The sequence below is a fragment of the Ixodes scapularis genome, unplaced genomic scaffold (assembly GCF_016920785.2).
Source record: "Ixodes scapularis isolate PalLabHiFi unplaced genomic scaffold, ASM1692078v2 PGA_scaffold9__187_contigs__length_104089568, whole genome shotgun sequence".
Classification (NCBI taxonomy): Eukaryota; Metazoa; Arthropoda; class Arachnida; order Ixodida; family Ixodidae; genus Ixodes; species Ixodes scapularis.
Genome location: NW_024609884.1, coordinates 62,973,184 through 62,991,202, shown reverse-complemented (window position 1 = coordinate 62,991,202; position 18,019 = coordinate 62,973,184). Strand labels below are relative to the sequence as shown.

The 18,019-nt window shown below is 44.5% G+C and overlaps 1 protein-coding gene across 1 annotated transcript in view; it reads left to right on the top strand.

The window, feature by feature from the left end:
* The window catches only part of LOC8041015 (leucine zipper putative tumor suppressor 2), a 31,598-nt gene that overhangs the window by 11,931 nt on the left and 1,648 nt on the right, over positions 1-18,019 (top strand). The window contains exons 2-3 of the mRNA XM_029978928.4: positions 615-701; positions 5,776-6,429. Of these exons, the coding sequence (XP_029834788.2) occupies positions 633-701; positions 5,776-6,429 (723 nt within the window). The 5' untranslated portion in view covers positions 615-632. The remainder of the gene's footprint in view (positions 1-614; positions 702-5,775; positions 6,430-18,019) is intronic.

Here is an 18,019-nt window from a genome sequence, read left to right as displayed (position 1 = left end):
AAAAAGAAAAAGAAAACATTTACAATTTTTTATGTTGCATAGTGCATAGCACTTATTTCCATTTGTGAATGCAGGCAATATAAAGTGAGACTTGTTTTTGTGACGGGAAAAAATTAATTGATGTGCTGATGAAAATGTGTCCCGAGGGACTTTCGCCACCATTGGATCCTGCTCTCATGGACAATTTTCTTGAATCAGAGATTTTTGTCATAGAATTTGAAGGTTGTGAAAAGACAGTGACTCATAGAATTTGAAGGTAGTGAAAAGACAGTGACCCATAGAAGCTTGTCTAAATTTAGTAAGGTTTGCCAAAATAAACAAAAATAGAAAAAGCAAGTGGGAATACTTTGAAGTAATCAAACCTCTGCAAACATGGTGTTCTCTGCGTCTTGAAGGGTCATGAAAGCATTGACTTTGCAGGTTGAGTGTAAAAATGTCCCAAGTTCTAAAAATGCAAAGAAAGGAAAAGTTCTCTTCCGGGCTGGGCCTTACCAAGATCATCTAAAGTTTACTGCACCTGTAAGCTTTTGGGACTTTAAAAGCACACTTGAGCATAGAAGTGTTGTGAAGGTATATAAAAAAAAAAAAGTGTCATTATAGCTCTTCTCCTTCAGGGCACAGCTGCACGATTGATGGATGCCGAAGACATGACATCGTCACCCCCACGCCTTCCTCCTGTGAGCGGGGTGTTGGTTACTGCGGTAAGCTGACTTATTTTGGCATGTTACGGGTCCCCCGCATGACTAATTAAATGAAAAATGCTACATGTATGCTATAGCAAAGTGCTCGACGTACTGTAAAGAACACGGTTTTTGCAAGTCACCTTCAATTCATGAAAAGTTGGTCAAGCAAAATGTCAACAATATTGAGATGCTCTGTTCCACTTGGTATCAGTGTAAATAAAAAAATACATATTAGTAGGATCACACATGAATGTCGGTGGGTTATATTAGTAATCTTCTTGAAAAAAAAAAAAAAAAGAGCCATCAGTCGGAACATACACCCACTTAAACCACATATTTGCAGCCTTGCGGACAAAGCACAATAGTAACCAGATTGTGTGGCATCTTGATGCTTCTGCAAGCCCTCGGCTACAGTCACATTTCACTTTGCCAGAGCGAAAGGACGCCTCTCGCCTCCAGACCAGTTGGTCCTAAGATGTGGGGGAGGTTGGCTGTAGTCTGTGCTAGTTTTTGTATAGGCTCCTTGCATATTAGTAGGATCACACATGAATGTGGGTAAGTTATATTAGTAATCTTTTTGAAAAAAAAAAATGAGCCATTGGTCGGAACATACACCCACTTAAACCACATATTTGCAGCTTTGCAGACAAAGCACAATAGTAACCAGATTGTGTGGCATCTTGATGCTTCTGCAAGCCCTCGGCTACAGTCGCATTTCACTTTGCCAGAGCGAAAGGAAGCCTCTCGCCTCCAGACCAGTTGGTCCTAAGATGTGGGGGAGGTTGGCTGTAGTCTGTGCTAGTTTTTGTATAGGCTCCCTGCAGGAGCCAGAGTTGCGCGTCTTTTTTACACGTGCCGCTGTGCCGCTATTCGCCTAGATCAATCACGTGAGAAGCAAGGAATCTAGTGCCGTGCAGGAAAGTGGCTTCACCGACATTGCACGTGCCGTATGTTCCCCTGCTTTTGCTTTCTTCTCCTCCTTCTCCTCCTTTCCTGTTTTCCATGCATGGTGGCACGCACGGTGCCGTTATTCGCCGACTTTGGTCACATGGCCGGCTGCAATCGACGGAGAAACAGCTCCTACACGTTAGAGGAGTGGCTGTTCCGATGGCTGAATACGCAACTCTGACTCCCGTAGGGAGCCTATACAGGAACTCTAGTCTGTGCCGCTGGTTAGAAGTAGTGGGGTAAAGGCATTGCGAGAGACCGACTGGCTGGTACAGGGGAAATATACCACACTCGGACACAGCTCCTTCAATTTCTTCTTGCTTGTAACTGCTGTGTGCCTGACAATCAGTTAGTTTGTATCCTAAAATGACCTGTGATTGGCTACAAAATTGTATGACCCTATTGCAGCAGGCCATTTATTGTTTCCTGCAGGCGTGAGGATGGCGTTAAAGGGCAACTCCGCTCGATTTCGGAAATTTTGAGATAGTGGGTGATATAAACGTGAAAAGTACTTCAAAGCAACCCTAGACCGTTTGTCTCATTAAAAGCAAAATATTTTTCGTGCGATTTGTTATTTACCATAATCGCAAACTGAAACTGAAACTTCGGCACAGCCGGGCAACATTGTACCCTCAACGTCAGTTGCATACGCACCCAAGTGGAATACAATCGGTCACGTGATCTACCAGCGGTAACCCAGAAAGACGCGGATGCGAGGGGAAGGGTGAGGAGGGAGGAGGGAGGGCGGGCCTAGCCGCGGCGGCGAACAGGCAACACAAGCAGCGGCGAAGCAGTCTATGTAGGCGGCAACCCAGGCGGTTAGTCTGTTGGCACCGGTTGGCACGTATGTCAGCGAAACTCATCCCGTACAACTCTCTCTCCCTATTTTTGTTTCTTTTGTTCTCTTTCATTTCTTTTTTCTTTGTCTCGCCTGATATGGGGCGCGTCCGTAGCACCGCCTGGTAAGCTCTCCCTGGAAAAGAAAATACCAAGAAAAAAACTGTGTATGCAACAGACGTCAGCCACAACGGAAATACAGCGTTGGCTGCGCCGCACGTCGCCCGCTAAATTAGCGGATTTTGGTGACTTCGCGCATCTCAGTTTTTGTCGGCCGGTTTAGTGATCTTTTAGGTGGTATTGAGTTATAATATTTGACATTCGGTCTCTCTAGATGATATTAAAGAGAGTCGCAGTGTTTGCTTAGAACCGAGAATGAAGCGGAGTTTCCCTTTAACGAAGCATGCATGACCAAACCAGTGCCAAATTGCCATTTGTCCTTCTAAAGGACATAATAGGGGGTTGACCAAAAATTTACCATCCTGTAGGGTGGCAAACTTGGCGGATTTTCGTAACTTTTGCCTCACAAAATTTAGTGCTTAAAATTATTTTAAAATTTTTGTGCATTTTGATTTGGCATTGGATTTGACTTCACAAAATGTTGACTGTGGAAAACAAAAGTCGACTCCAGCATTTTGGGTTTATTTATTTATTTATTCATAACACCTTGAAGGTCCATTTCTGGACATTACACAAGGGGGGGATTTTTTCGAATTACAGTATAGTCAACACTTAAAAGAAGAAAAAAAAAATAGCAGTACGACCAGGATAGCAATATCACAACTGAAAAACCACTATAACAAAATTATGTATTATACAAATTGTAGGATTCGAGCACACATAACACTTCATTATCTGGTCAAGAACATCACTGTAAACGAAAACTAATTAGTACTTAAAAAATCTAAAACAGCTACTCGGAATGCTGTAGGGTCGGAAAGTGCGGTTATGTGATCAGGAAGAGAATTCCAATGCATGATTGCGCGTGGTAGTGAGGAATTATTGAACGCAGATGTATGACCAAAAATGCGCTTATAACTTCAGCTGTTAGTCAAACGACGAGATGTTCGGTTAGGGGGCTCAAGCAAGGGGGCGATAACGTTGGGGTTAGAATACCGTGATGTATGAATAATGCATAAAAGGGCAGCAGTGCAACGTATTTCAAGTGGTTGTAAGAGGATAGAGTTCTTAAGAAAGGAGACACTTGCTTGGCGAGAGTAGGTTGATGTTATAAAACAAACTGCACGTTTTTGGATGCCTTCGATCTGATTGATGAGGTATTTCTGGTGGGGGTTCCATACAGCAGAAGCAAATTCGAGTATAGGGCGAACGTATGTCTCATACGCTAACTTGCGTAGATGGGGTGGTGCAGAGAAAAGATTGCGTCGCAAGTATCCCAGTGTTTTGGATGCAGAACTTGTAATGGCGTCAATGTGATTAAACCAGGATAGGTTGTCAGAGAGATGAACACCAAGGTATTTGTAAGAGGATGAGAATGAGAGGGGCGAGTTATATAAAAGATATGAATGACGCGATAGCGATTGTTTGCGACTGAAAGTTACTACATTACATTTTGAACCATTAAGAGACACAAGCCAATTGTTGCACCAAGCACTGATGGAGTTTAGGTCTTGCTGGAGAATTATGTGATCATCGGGATTAATGATTTGCCTGTAAACAACAGAGTCATCCGCAAAGAGGCGTATTTTGGACGAGATGGAATAGGGTAAGTCGTTCACGTATATTAAAAAAAGAAGAGGCCCGAGCACGGTTCCCTGTGGCACACCAGAAATTACATCACACATGTTAGATTGGTAATTACCGCACACTGTGTATTGGCGTCGTAGCGTTAAGAAATTACGTATCCAGGAAAGTGTAAGAGAGTCAATGTGAAGTGAAGAGAGCTTAGCGAGTAGTCGGCAATGAGGAACACGATCAAATGCCTTGGAAAAATCTAAGAAAATGCCATCAGTTTGAGTGTACTGGTTCATGTTTATGTGAATGTCGTGAGTGAATTCTATTAGTTGTGATTTGCACGAAAACCCCTTACGAAAACCATGCTGCTTCTCATAAAAAAATTGTTATTTTCTAGATGAGATACTGTGTGGGAGAATATGATGTGCTCAAGCAATTTGGATGCCACGCTCGTCAAGGATATAGGGCGGCAGTTTGAAACTAGGCTACGGTCATCATTTTTGTGGATCGGGATAATCTTGCCAATCTTCCAATCGGTGGGAATTCGGCCTGTGGCTAGGGATTGTTGGAAGAGTAGGCAGAGGATTTTACTAGAGATTTCTTTGGTCTTCTTTAAAATTTTTGAATTTATATTGTCGTGGCCAGTGGAAATGGATATTTTTAAGTCGTCGATAAGCATTTCAATGCGGTGAGCAGAGATAGCGATGGGCGCCATAAATGGGTAGTCGAGTTCACCAACTGGAGGAATGTTGTCCGTGTTTTCAATGGGGAAGACTGATTTGAAGTGGTCGTTAAGGACCATCGGGTTATCAGCCTCCAGAATACGTGTGCCTCTGTCAGTCGTTAATCGTATGGCACAGGGGTTCTTAAGAATTGGTGTTGAAAATTATTAAGTTTCAATCCCTTGGATTGAAACCTGGCTAGTTTTAACCTTGGGGCTTTAAAACAAGTCAAGACACTGCAACATATGCTTCCAGCACAACAGGGGCAAACTAGTTAAAGTGACGGTGCAACCGTTTTCATACTTTGAGTAAGTATTACTTAGAATTAATCCTCGACGTTCATAGCCCACGGAACACGTGTCACTTTTATCTCTCCATGCAGTGACAGTTGCAGAAAAGGAACTAGAAAGAAACATGCAGAGTTCTCCCTCTATCTCTCAGCCGGAGCAAGCGGCTACATGATACGGTGCCGATCATATGCCGTCAGTGTTCATTATAGCCATGCGCTGATGTTGGCAAAGCGCAGGGCCGGGTCCCAAACATTAGGGCTATTCCCGCCACCTCACCAATTAGACACGAGCTGCTACTCAAATGCTTGTCGAGGCATTGATTGTCACGAACCAAGTTGAAGTGCTCACACAGTGCTCGTATCAAATCTATAAGCTGCTTTTGAATATCCACAAGTAATCCCCGTGACTATGCCAACACTGGGTTTGTGAGAGAAAGGTTGAAAGAAAGGGTTGTTTTTTATCCTTTTGATGCATGGGCAGTATAGGATGCCAAACCCACCGGTCGAAGATGCATTGGAGGCACCGTAGCTGAAGCGAGTGTATGGGCGACATTCTGGCTCGCGGTAATCTCGAGAAATGCGTGGCCAACTCCTTGCGCAGAATCCGTCGGTCGTGCGTCCCGTGGCATTCCGGGCGTCGCACGGCGGAAGCAGCAGCGCCCTCCCGGAGGCCGGCAGTCACGTGGCCGACGAAGGCAGCTCCAGTAACGGCTCAGTGTTGAGCTTCCCAGAAGATGGCCGGCGCCCCCCGGCAGGCAGCTGCCACTGCTCCGGCCACCGCTCGGCCCCCGTACTGGAGTGGGGCCAGGGGGCCGCCCAGCGCTGGCGCACGGCCTTCTACCCCGCCCACGCATCCAGCCAGGGCACACCGCCGTCTCTGTGTACGGTGTTCTTCCACCAGTCGATGCCGCAGGTGGGCGCCGACAGCCGGGGGTCGCGCTCGAGCAGCGGCGGCCCCGTCGACGGCGTGCTTGACTCAGGCCACAGCTCGGCGCTGCTGCCCGAAGACCGGACACCGCCGTCGCCCAGCGACTCGGGCATCGCCGAGCTCGAAGCGCAGCTGCGCGAGAAGGACGCCGAGATTGCGCACCTGCGCCAGACGCTGGAGCAGAACGAACAGGCCATCATAAGGGTGTACGAGGAGAAGGAGCAGGCCTGGCAGAGGCGCATGGAGGAGCTCAAGAGCCTCTACGAGGAGCAGCTGACCCAGCAGAGGCTGCAGACCCTAGCTGCAAACGTCTGCACCCACCACCCAGTGAGTTTTCGATAGTTTCCCAGCTTGGCTGTCCTGTAAAGATGGCGAAACATTGAGCTTCTCAACACTGTAAGAAAAGTTTGGGAAGTCACCAGAACGTTGCAATGACATCACAATGGACACTTAAAAAGTTTGACTCTCTAGTGGAGGCATTTCAGAACTATGCATGGGTGCTGTGGCAACACTGTGTCGACCACCATTAGGTGATGGACTCAGTGTTGCCACACTCCGGTTTCATAGGAGAGTCTCTGGAGCGGTATTGCCCGCTCCAGGGATGGCTTCCATTATTGTGGCACCCTCTGCAACCAGTGTTGCCTGTCAGAATCACAAAACATAGCACCTCACTGTTGCCTCGGTTAGCACCTCACCACCAGCTTGTTTCATGGTTCAACAGTCAGTAATGGAAGTGCTGTGACATTTGTGCCAAGCTGTGCCATGAACGAAAGTCTGCTACATCTTGCGCCAAAATGCCATTTTCGCTAAGAATTATGACACACCTGCACCGAGATGGGACTAAACAAAGTAAAACATATAAATATGTTATTATTGCTCGATTCTGTATTCAGAAAAGTAGAAGGAAAGGAAAATGGTACACATCTGGTATTCGCAGCGTCTCCACTCACTGTATAGTTTGTTTCATCTTAGGTCAGAGCACAGTCGAAGGCTCGAACACATACAGCCACGAGCACACATATACTAAGAGCGCAAGTCATGGGACCTTCGCTGCATTTAATTGATTTAACCGATGAAAGAACACAAAAAAGATGAGGAAAGATTGGTCCCATTGGCTCATAGCATCGACGGCGCTTTGACTTGAAGTGAAACGAAGTATATAGATCGCTCGTCAACCGCTGGCCTGTCATCGTCTGAATTTCCAGACAATGTTGGCAACATCAAGAGCTATAGGTCGCGAGAAAATTTTGCGAAATAGTGGGGTGGTGTCTACGAGTGTTGCGGAATGGGCACCCCCATTCCATTCCAATACCATTACGGGAAATTAGGGTTTTCGATAATTCAATTCATTTCAACTCCTAGGAATGGGTACGGGCCCATTCCCACTCCTGGAATGACTGAATCGTTCTATTCCATTCCTCCAATTCCTAAACGTAAAAATTGGCACTTGACAGCTACATTGTGTTGCCGGCATAAGCAGCATAAAGCTGACATTATCAAACACATACAAAATTGAAAAAAAAAAAAGGTATGTGTCTCAAAAAGGCACCGATTTTTTTCTAAGTGGAGTGCTGGTAGTACGAAGTGTTTGTTTGCATTGTACGGCAAACATCGAGAAAGACCCCTTGATAGGTCTGTGCTTGTTTAAAGGGAAGCTACGGAGCTTCTTGGAAAAAATGAGTTAGAAGTGAATTCTAGTGTATTTTTACCCAATGAGCCCGAATACCCAAACCATTTGCTGCGTAAGTATTCTTAAACGCGAGAAAAACGCGAAAGACAGTCGCTGTCCGTGACGTCATCGACGGCCCTTTTGGCTGCCCAAGGCTAGGGAGGCGGGGCTTCAGTCCCATTTTGAAATTGCTCGTGTGGCTCTCCGGCGCGTCGCATTGAAATACAATTTTGATATCTGTTAATCTAAAGGCCAAATGAACGCAATTCAAGCGTTTTTTCTCAAATGTAGAAGTGCCCCATCTTCCCTTTAAGACATTGGTCTCACGACCACGTGGCTTGCAACAAACAGTAATACTTAAATCCACTCATTTTGTTTTGCAAACTTTTTTGCATTTGATTTTTGGGACATATGCGGCCAGCGTGTTTGTTTTATAAGACGATAAAGATATCCAGTTCGTGCGTGGCGCAGAAATAAGCTATATTACTATATTCTTTAAGTACCTGCACTCCAACACGGCTAGTACGCTGCTGGAAGCGACTCCATGCACAGTGGCAAGAACACATCCTCTGACGAAGTGCAACCTCTACGGCGCAGAACGAGGGACCGTATAGACCATGTCACGAAACCTGTTTTAAAATGCATAAGTTCACGCTTGCTTTACGAATCTCCATATTTCTTATCATATTAAATTCAATTCTTTATGTGTTTTCCAGGCGATCAATAGAACGTCTATTGACGTTCTATTAATCCGGTCAAGCGGTCCATCACAAGGTGAAACAAAGTGTGCAGAGACTAAAGTCAAAGGAAATGAGCGGGAATCCGCTAGCTTGCTTGTAACCCTAACCCTAGCCTCCTCTATACTGACATATGAGTATAGAGGAGGCTATGCCCCAAACCCACCTGAATGTAAAACATATATAACACAGAAAAGAAGCATCGGAACAAAGACCAAGTAAAAGGCGGACTTACACGCAAAAATGCAGTATAAGAAGACGAGCGTCGGAGCAAAGCGCAATAGGAGAAGAGAGAAGTGTATCTTGCTTTGTTTTAATGCCGAAACAAACCCATAGTTCGCACTTCACAGGCGTGCGCGTGAATGAACGTGGAAGGCAGCAGGGTTGGCCGCTTGCTAAACAACGCTCCCCGAACTGTAAGAAAACAATAACTGATAATCTTTCGGCGGTGAGCGAGTCAACGAGTTATCAGAGCTGTACGAGTTATGGGTCGCCCCCGCTACCAGATCTCAATCTGTTGAATAACATTCTCCATGCCATCGCAAAAAAAAAAGAAAAGACAAGAAGGAAGATGAGGAGTTGTGCATGGCGGTTTCTTTCTTTGCCGCTCCCTTTGCTTCTTTTGCCTTTTGCTTGGTGCTTGGTTTCCTGTTTTGCTCTCGTGTAACACCAGTGAAGCCAGTCGCCTGCGTGTGCGCATCCCTGAAAGGCGCCACCGCCACCCCCCCCCCCCCCCCCCCCGCCCCTCCCCCCTCTGCTCTTTGCTTTGATGCTTGTTTTTTGTATTGCACTTTTTTTGCGTACGAGTCTGTTAGGGCTCCACGTGGGCAAGCAGTTTCCCGCTCATTTTATTTCTGAGCAACTGACTCGCTGACCGGCTCAATTTAGCTGACTGTAAACACACACACACACAAAGAAAGAGAAACAAAAGAATCGGGCCCATTTCATTCCCATTCCATTCCGGGCAAAAGGTATCTAATTCCATTCTCATTCCATTCCCCTCAACCGTTGCCGCCATTCCATTCCCATTCCATTCTGGGGTCTCAAAAATGCGGAATGATTTCAGAATCATTCCAACTCCGGAGTGGCAACTCCGCAACGCTGGTGTCTAAATAGAGCACCAGCGTCTTTTGCTACTGATGAGATCACTCGATTATCATATCTGCCATATGCTTTCGTGCCGTCGCTACAGTCACCATTTACGTGCGCCGCTCGTGTCAACCTTTACCGCCTCACACCAGCATGCGTGCGTCGAACTTCACCGCTTTGTACCAGAGCGCTAGGAGCAGCGGCAGACACGGGGGAGGTCTCAGCACAATTGGCTCAGAAATCATGCCGAGTACTATCACAGGTTGACCTTCTTTGGTCAGAGTGTCACTTGACTTCTAACTTTAATAAAGGCTGTGCCGAGAAAGGGGGTAAAAATGTGGCTATATTTTGATATATAGTTAGTATAGGTAGTTCTTGTGCAGCAGTCTAAGGCAGCAAACTTTGACTCAACTCTGGTTCCAATGCCGCTGATGCACAGTGTCTTTTTTAAAGGGAAGCTGAAGAGCTTTTCGAAAAAAAATGAGTTAATGGTTGATTCTGACGTATTTGTGCATGCTGAGTTCAAACATTGCGACCGTCTAACCCAAAATAATCAAGAAATGCAAAAAAAAAGATAAAAAAAACAGAAGTGATTGCCGCAGCGGCACGCCATTGTCTAGTCACGTGTGACGCGCCACTACATCATAAGAGGACCATCTCGATTCTTGCTTGCTCTGTCGCTTGCGGAAGTAACTAGGTGCCAAGGTTTTTGCTCTTATAAATCGGGTTCAGCTTCTGATTTTTCTATATCTTTCGGTGGATCCAAAAGAGGACCCTCAACGTGATAAAGTATGCGTTCCAGCCATTGGCAAAGCAGAAAAATGACCCACCCGTAGTAATGAGGACAGACAGGAGGAACCGCTTGCGCCGACGCTACATGGCCGGCCTCACGCGTTCAGGAACATACTTACTGCTACTTATTGTAAGGTAAAACATCAACAATAAACAGAGTGCTATTGACAGGACATTTCAGGCCGGATTAGCGTGACCCTCCCCAAAACAGTCGTCAGAGGACGAGAATTTGGCTCACGTTGGCCTTCATGCTTGGCAGCTGCTGAACATGTGAGTGTGCAGGCTGCATTGTTCACGAAGGCTGAAGCAGTTTAAAGGGATAGTATAATCGGCTTTTGGGCGACAGGAGAGCTTCCCCTGAGATTAGACGGGTGATGAGACAGGGTCGCCGTTCTGCCACCGCCATGTCCTTGCGTGCCACATGAATAACTGTGCAGAAGGTCCATCCTTGTGATAGCGGTATAGCGGTATCCTCTGCCGCATTTAGCTTGTTTACCACCAATTATTACGCCATTACAGCTTTAGAAAAAGCGGATATGTGTGCTTGGCAGCCCTCCATTTGATGTCAAATTCATGAAAGCTTCCTGGGCCTCTACATTCACATACTTCTCCCAAGATTTGTTGACTGCATTAGACAACCACCAAGCATTATCATTTTCCGATCGCATTTCTACGGCACAAAGAACCATTGCTTGACGCACAATCTTTGTACGACAAACACTGCATAACCTGTAAAAAAAAGAACTCGATTCACAACAGAATGTCACATGCTTTGTATTTCCAAAAAGCACTCCTGAAGAGAATATGTACCGATGGAAGGAAATTTTACCAAAATTCAAGTTTATGTTCAAAATATGTGACCTCAAATAGGATCAGCAAATGTAAAAAGAAAGTCCATGCTAAAACAAGTTGCACCGTGAAAGTCGTACAATGAATTGCATGACCACTTATTACAACGAACCCTCCCCTCCCAAATAAATAAATAGCAGAAAGGATAAAAAAAAAAAACAATCTTGGGCAGCGGAGTAGGTCCGGGAAACATGGTCACTTCAGCGATATAAGAAATTAAAACTAAAACTTTAATATAAGACGATTAACACAAAAGAGCTATCGGAAGCCCGCTATTTGGCTATATGATCGCGGCTTTTCCAGTACTCTGCACAAAACAAATGACATAATAGCTTTTTTCTAGAATAGTCGACCTTAAAGGGAAGATGGGGCACCTCTACATTTGAGAAAAAACGCTTGAATTGCGTTCATTTGGCCTTTAGATTAATTAACAGATATCAAAATTGTATTTCAATGCGACTCGTTGGAGAGCCATACGAGCAATTTCAAAATAGGACTGAAGCCCCGCCTCCCTAGCCTTAGGCAGCCAAAAGAGCCGTCGATGACGTCACGGACAGCGACTATCTTTCGCGTTTTTCTCGCGTTTAACAATACTTATGCAGCAAATGGTTTAAGTATTCGGGTTCACGGGGTAAAAATACACTAGAATTCACTTCTAACTCATTTTTTTCCAAGCTCCGTAGCTTCCCTTTAAATTCTAAATGGTATTAGTGCACACGTAGAGAGAAAGAGAGTGCTACTCACAACTATATTTACTGAGGCGAAGGGAAGGAAGAACATCGTAAAAATCCATTACCCCCAAAAAGATGAAAAATAAATAGAAGGGTGTTCCCTCGCAGACACATGCTTCAGACACCAGATCCTTTGTTCAAACACCAGATTCATTGTTGGCCGTCACGTTGCCTTCGTGCAGGGTGTTTCGCAGCAATCTTCGCCCGTGCGGGGTCTTGATTGTCAAAGATGAAGACAGACACCTGATTCGTTGTCGGCTGTCACGTTGTCATCTTGCCTGATGTCTCGTGGCAACTGTGGCTCATGCGGGGTCTTCATTGTCTGTGTTAAGAAGTCTCTTTCCTTGTTTGTTAGTGCAACCGATTCAACACTAATGCAATCCTTATCTGCAGAGAGGATGTGGTAAGCTTCCAGTACCTCACGAGTCAGTTTGTCTAGCGTCTCCTTAGGATGCTTGTTTCCCCGAATAACGGACTGCATGTGCACTCTTTACAATGTGTTGCAAGATGTCCTCCTACCGTGGCTCTCGGGGAGTAATCATGTTCGCGTAGTCTATCATTGAGGCATCTGCCCGTTTGACCGATGTAGCGCTTGCCACACAAGAGTGGTACATTATACACCACGTCTGAAGTACATGGAAGAAAAGGCTTGGCATGTTTCTTAGTGCACTTGTGTCTTGTAGAACCTTCGGCTAGCCGTTGACTCTAGAGAAAATTTGGCTCATTTTTTGCGGTGCCGAAAAACCAACTTGGACCCCATAACGACTTGCTACGTTTTTTAAATTGTGTGAGGTCTTAAGGTCTTTGTCATCTTTTTTGGGGTGATGGATTTTTACTACGTTCTTTCTTCCTTTCATCTCACTAAATATAGTTGCGAGTAGCGCTCTATCCTGTATCTTTTCTCTTCTCTCTACGTGTGCACTAATACCGTTTAGATCAGGGGTGGCCAGGTTGATCCAGCCTAAGAGTCGCAAACGAAACCACGAAGCTTCCAAGAGCCGGGTGGGGGCGGTGGGGGGGAGGCAAGGGCAAACTTTTGTCCCGAGCAATAAACGAAACTCAAACTATTTTCAATCTGTCAGAGTCAAAAGCAGTCCAATTGTATGTAACGTAACAGTAGCACACGACTAGCAAACCGCAACCAGTCTTTCAATTTAAAACGCGTTCCATTTCTCTTTTTGGGAAAGTGCTCGTGTGGCCAGGAGGGAGGCGGGGAAGGGGGGGGGGGGGGGGGGGGTTGGTAGAGGAGAAAGCTGCGAGCCGCAGTTTAACACGTGAAGAGCTGCATGCAGCTCGCGAGCGACAGCTTTGCCACCCCTGGTTTAGATGTTTAATTACCAACTAGCCCAATTACCTACCCTTTTACAAACCTTAAATTCCTACCTAGTTTCGTCTCCTCTTTGCGTGTGCATTTTAATGCGCTGAATTGTCGTCTTACCTTCAAAGATGGTCGGCAGAGCATTGGGTTCAGGCAAGCCTTCTTCAGATCCAAACCCATACATACATTGTTTTGATATACGGCGTCCGGAACACATTCCAATTAAAAAACGGTGTGCTTGCTCAGACTCGTCTGTTTGCATAGTGGGAACCTATCCCTTTAAAATCTCGGTATGGGAGTGAAAAGGGCGGTAAGCGGGAAGAACAACTTCGACGAGCGCTGTTCGTGAAAGCCTACGGTTACACAAGTATGGTATCGTGCAACAGCACGAGTCAGTTGCTTCGGTGCCATGAGAATTCAGCAAACCCGTGAACAAGCAAGAGACCAATCAACACGTCAGATGATTGAGTCAATAGCACGACCGGTCACCGGATAAAAGCAAGTGCTATGCAGCGGCAGAACGATGACAGCTCGAAAAGTCAATAGAGCAGTCTACGAGGGAAGCGCGACCAGCCGCAGTGAGGTCCCGCAGCTGGACCTTTTGTAATGTTGGCTGATAGGCCCCTTCCTCCTGCTTCGGAGGGGCGTCGCTTCAGTTCTTCTTTGAAAGTGCTTTTCCGGTTAATTCGTGCATAAAATCACCAAACGAATAATATTCGTGATGCCTGAGGTCTAATTAACTAGGCTCGTGTGTTTTTTCTTATATTTAAAACTGCTTCAGCTTCCCTTTAAAGGGATACTACAACGAAATTTTGGCGCTTATTTTATGGTCTATATGGTGTTCAAAGGAGCAGTATCACATCGAACACACCAATGTCTTGTTCAAAAAGTCACGAAAAAAAATTTTAAACGAATTAAATTATTAGCAAAGAGCACCTGGTGGACTTCGCAAACGCCTCAATTGTAATGCCCGTCTAGGAACCTTGACAGCTAGTGACGGTGAGTGTCTCGCCTCCGGCCACGACGAGAGAAGGGGGAAGGAGGAACTCCCGTCTTCCCGAGAATCCCTTTTGTGTGTTCCAGAAGTGGCTATTGTCCCCCTACAAGATTATAGAAGATTAACCCGTCACTCTAAATTCATACTACAGCAGCCGCTTCGGTAGCTGGAACGACTAGGCCATCCCCTCAACGTCAACCTCGCCATAGCTTTGCTCGTCCCGAGACGACCTACGTCACGATTGCGTCGGATCTCACATGCTCCAAGCACTTGCTAGAGTGGGCCGTTTATAACAAAAAATACAGCCACCAGGCTCAAAATACAAACGTGCGATTGTCATTTACGATATTGTGGATCATATTCAACCTATTTTTGAACACGACGGATATATTTCAAATTTCGTTGAAGTATCCCTTTAAAGCACTACTGTAGGTTTTCATATTTGTGGGTGGTGGTCTTTGCAGTTTATGCTGCTTTTTGCTGGCACTTTACAGGAATCATATTTACAGGCAGAATAAACTACCAAGTGTAAAAGGGAGAGGGGAAGAGAAGCTTCGTATCAGTTGAAGTGTTGAGCTACGCTTCATTTGTAAATCATTTTCTAATACCCATTGTAAATAGAATCTACTTTGATCTGAGCGTTATTTCTAAAAAAGAAGGCTGTGTTTGTTTTGCATACTACCTATTCTTGTACAAAAGATAATTAGTAATATGCTTCCATATTAAAGAGGAATCCTCAATCATTATCAAGGATTAACTTATGTAGAGATCAATCCAATCCCTTTTTTTTATTTTCAAGTGATGTCCCAACAGATGTTGGCATCTGCTCCAAAAGCATCAGTGGCTGCTCCAAATCAATATTTTGCCTGCTACAAAATGTCCAATGTTGCTTCCATCACTGAACAGTCCTTGGGATTGGGCTGGTTGTTTTATCATTCGCGGATTGAACTGTTCTGCTAAGATTTGAACATTCAAAGAAACCGGGACTAGAAAAAAAATAAAAAAGACATACACAAGTAAGCACAATTGCACTTGTGTGTGTCCTGTTTTCTTTCCTAGTCCCAGTGTCATTCAATGTTAAAGTTGGTTGGTTTCATGGTCCCTTTAATACAAACAAAATTTTAGAAAAAGAAACCCAATTTTTTTTAATGAAAATGTTCACCCCTCTGGTTTTAACATCTCAAATTGAGCCAAGGGGGGCGGGAGGGAGAGTGCAAACTATTTTTTTTTGGTAATGCAGTGATGCGATTGGTCTGAGGAGCAACAAGAACTTTTGGAGCATAAACACACTCTTCATTTGCATTCAGACCAGTGCAAATATTATGTTAAAATGAATGTCTTGGCCTGTCCAACACAACACAGGCAAAGTAGACAATGTCTACCTTGCCTTCCTACCTCTGTGCACCCTTTTATTAGCATCAATTGCACGGCGTGTTTGGTTCCCTCAAACAAAGAACTAGCTGTCTGAAGGGAAAGAGTGACAAAGTATAGTCTGAACTGCTGTGAATGGTTATATCAGGTATGGTGTCACAGGTAAACCAAATAGTATATTCCACTGAAATAATGTTAGAATGGAATAATCTTGAGCACCCAAAGTGATGATTCATTTAAGCTTGTAATAAAACTGCAATTTTTAATTCAGATAAAAGCACAGCTTTTGTCATTTGATAATAACATCAATGACAGTAGACATGTCGAACTTCATGATAGCAAAAATCGGCATGTGAACGATAAATGTGCCTTCTTAAAAACAATTCAACCAACCTTGTCAAGGGTATTCCCAAGCTTCCATCCAACTTCACATAATTTAGTCTTAATTTACTCCATCGACTGTGCCATCAAACAGATGGAACCTATATAAAGGTGATAACTAAACAAGAGTTGACATAAAAAATGAACCTACAGAACAGTCCATACATATCTTCTCTTAATACCCAAGTATCCTAGCTAAACCTTTAATTTGAAAAATATATATACAGAATATTGCATTCTACTATCATATTCATACATGTGTACTAGCTGCACTTTTATTCAGAAATTCACACTGCACGAGAGTTCTTACTTCAGCACTCACCAGGCCCCTCTTTCTTTTTTTTAATATACCAGGCATCTGTTTGTGCGACTTCCCACTCTGGACGGATGCATTCCCCTTATACTCAGTTTCACCTTACGTCTGAGCGCAGCGGATGCTACGAGCCATTGCAGCCAATCCAAGGCCGTGTGAGTGTTGTGTGACCTTGGAGAGGGGGCACAGCGACGCGCGGAAGGCGTATCACGGGTTCCGTCCAGAGTGGGATTGGCTAGGATAACTCTCAGCGTTTGCCGCCTTCGCATACAAGGTGAAACGGAGTATAGTATGCGGTCGCGTTGCGGCGAAGCAAGATACGCAAAATCACGATGCTTACCTACTTCGCAGTTGTCGCTTTGCTGCAGTATACCAATGCTCGGTGAGAAGCCCACTCACCGAAACTAACTAACCCGCTAGAGCAGACCATGAGAAATATTGTGAAACTTCCCGAAACTAGTCTGTCAGTGCTTGATAAAGAGACAAAATTGAATAGTACATTATTCGAGGCAACAATCAAAAGTTCTGAAAATTTGGACAAGCCTACTGTAACAATTCGGTCTTGTAGCAGGACCTGAGCTATTATATTTTGAGTATTAGTAAACTGAAATTATATTTTGGCACAGTGCTGGCACAAATTCCTCATAGTTTTGCAAAACGTAGCAGGATGTAGCAGGGTAAGTACTTTGGCACAAATGCAGTAATGCGATTGCTGCTCCAGTTGAGCCAAAGCGCTTATCCTGCTACATCTCACCAAAATATGATGTATTTGCACCAACATTGCACCGAAAGTTAATTTCGCTTTACCAATACAGATACTGATGGTTCAGGCATCAGTATACTGCCAAATTGTTATAATAGGCTTGCACAAATTTTCGACCCTTTTGGGTGCAACTTAAGATAAGTTGTGCTTTGATGTGATCTTTGTATCAAACATGACTCGGTGCACGGAAGTTTGGGAGCATTTCTTATTTTTATTGGGGTCTGTTCAGGTGGTTTCATTAGCTCCGTTGAGTGCACTGGTCACCACTCTCTGGAGCACTGCAAAGAAGCTATGCCTGCAGAGTTGGCATTGTAATTTTGTGTATGTCGCTTCGCCACATTGCAGCATTATGTTAAGGGGTAAAACACTGCTGCAGCCACGCATCATGCATTTGAGGAACAAATAAAAGTTAAAAACAAAAATTGGTGAATGCTGATTCACAACATATACGGGGCAGTTAAGTTTACAAAATTAAATCCAGTCAGTCTATATGATGGACTGCGCCATTCTGAGAAGGTGTGTGCATCATTGGGTGTGGTCGCTTTTTTTCTTTCTTATTTTGAGTTCAAAGGGAGGATACTGCGTACTTGGGTATCGGTAAAGGGTTGATGAATTTTGTTGATTATGTGTAGCTGGCCTGGGCTATTGGTTTAATTTTTGTTTACTTACCACCTCTAAATTGGCTCCCGTTCATTGATGCAGTCAACAGTTTAAATTAAATCAATGTTAACTTTAGCAGTGGAATGAAAACATGTGAATAATGTTAATAAGTTCAGCTGAATTTTTTAATGCACATTTGTTCTCCGCATGCTGACTTTGCACCATCATAAATTTCTACATGTAAGATGTCATTGATGTGCTGCTTTGCAATTTAATTATGTTTTGCAGTTGATGCTGAGAAGTGGTT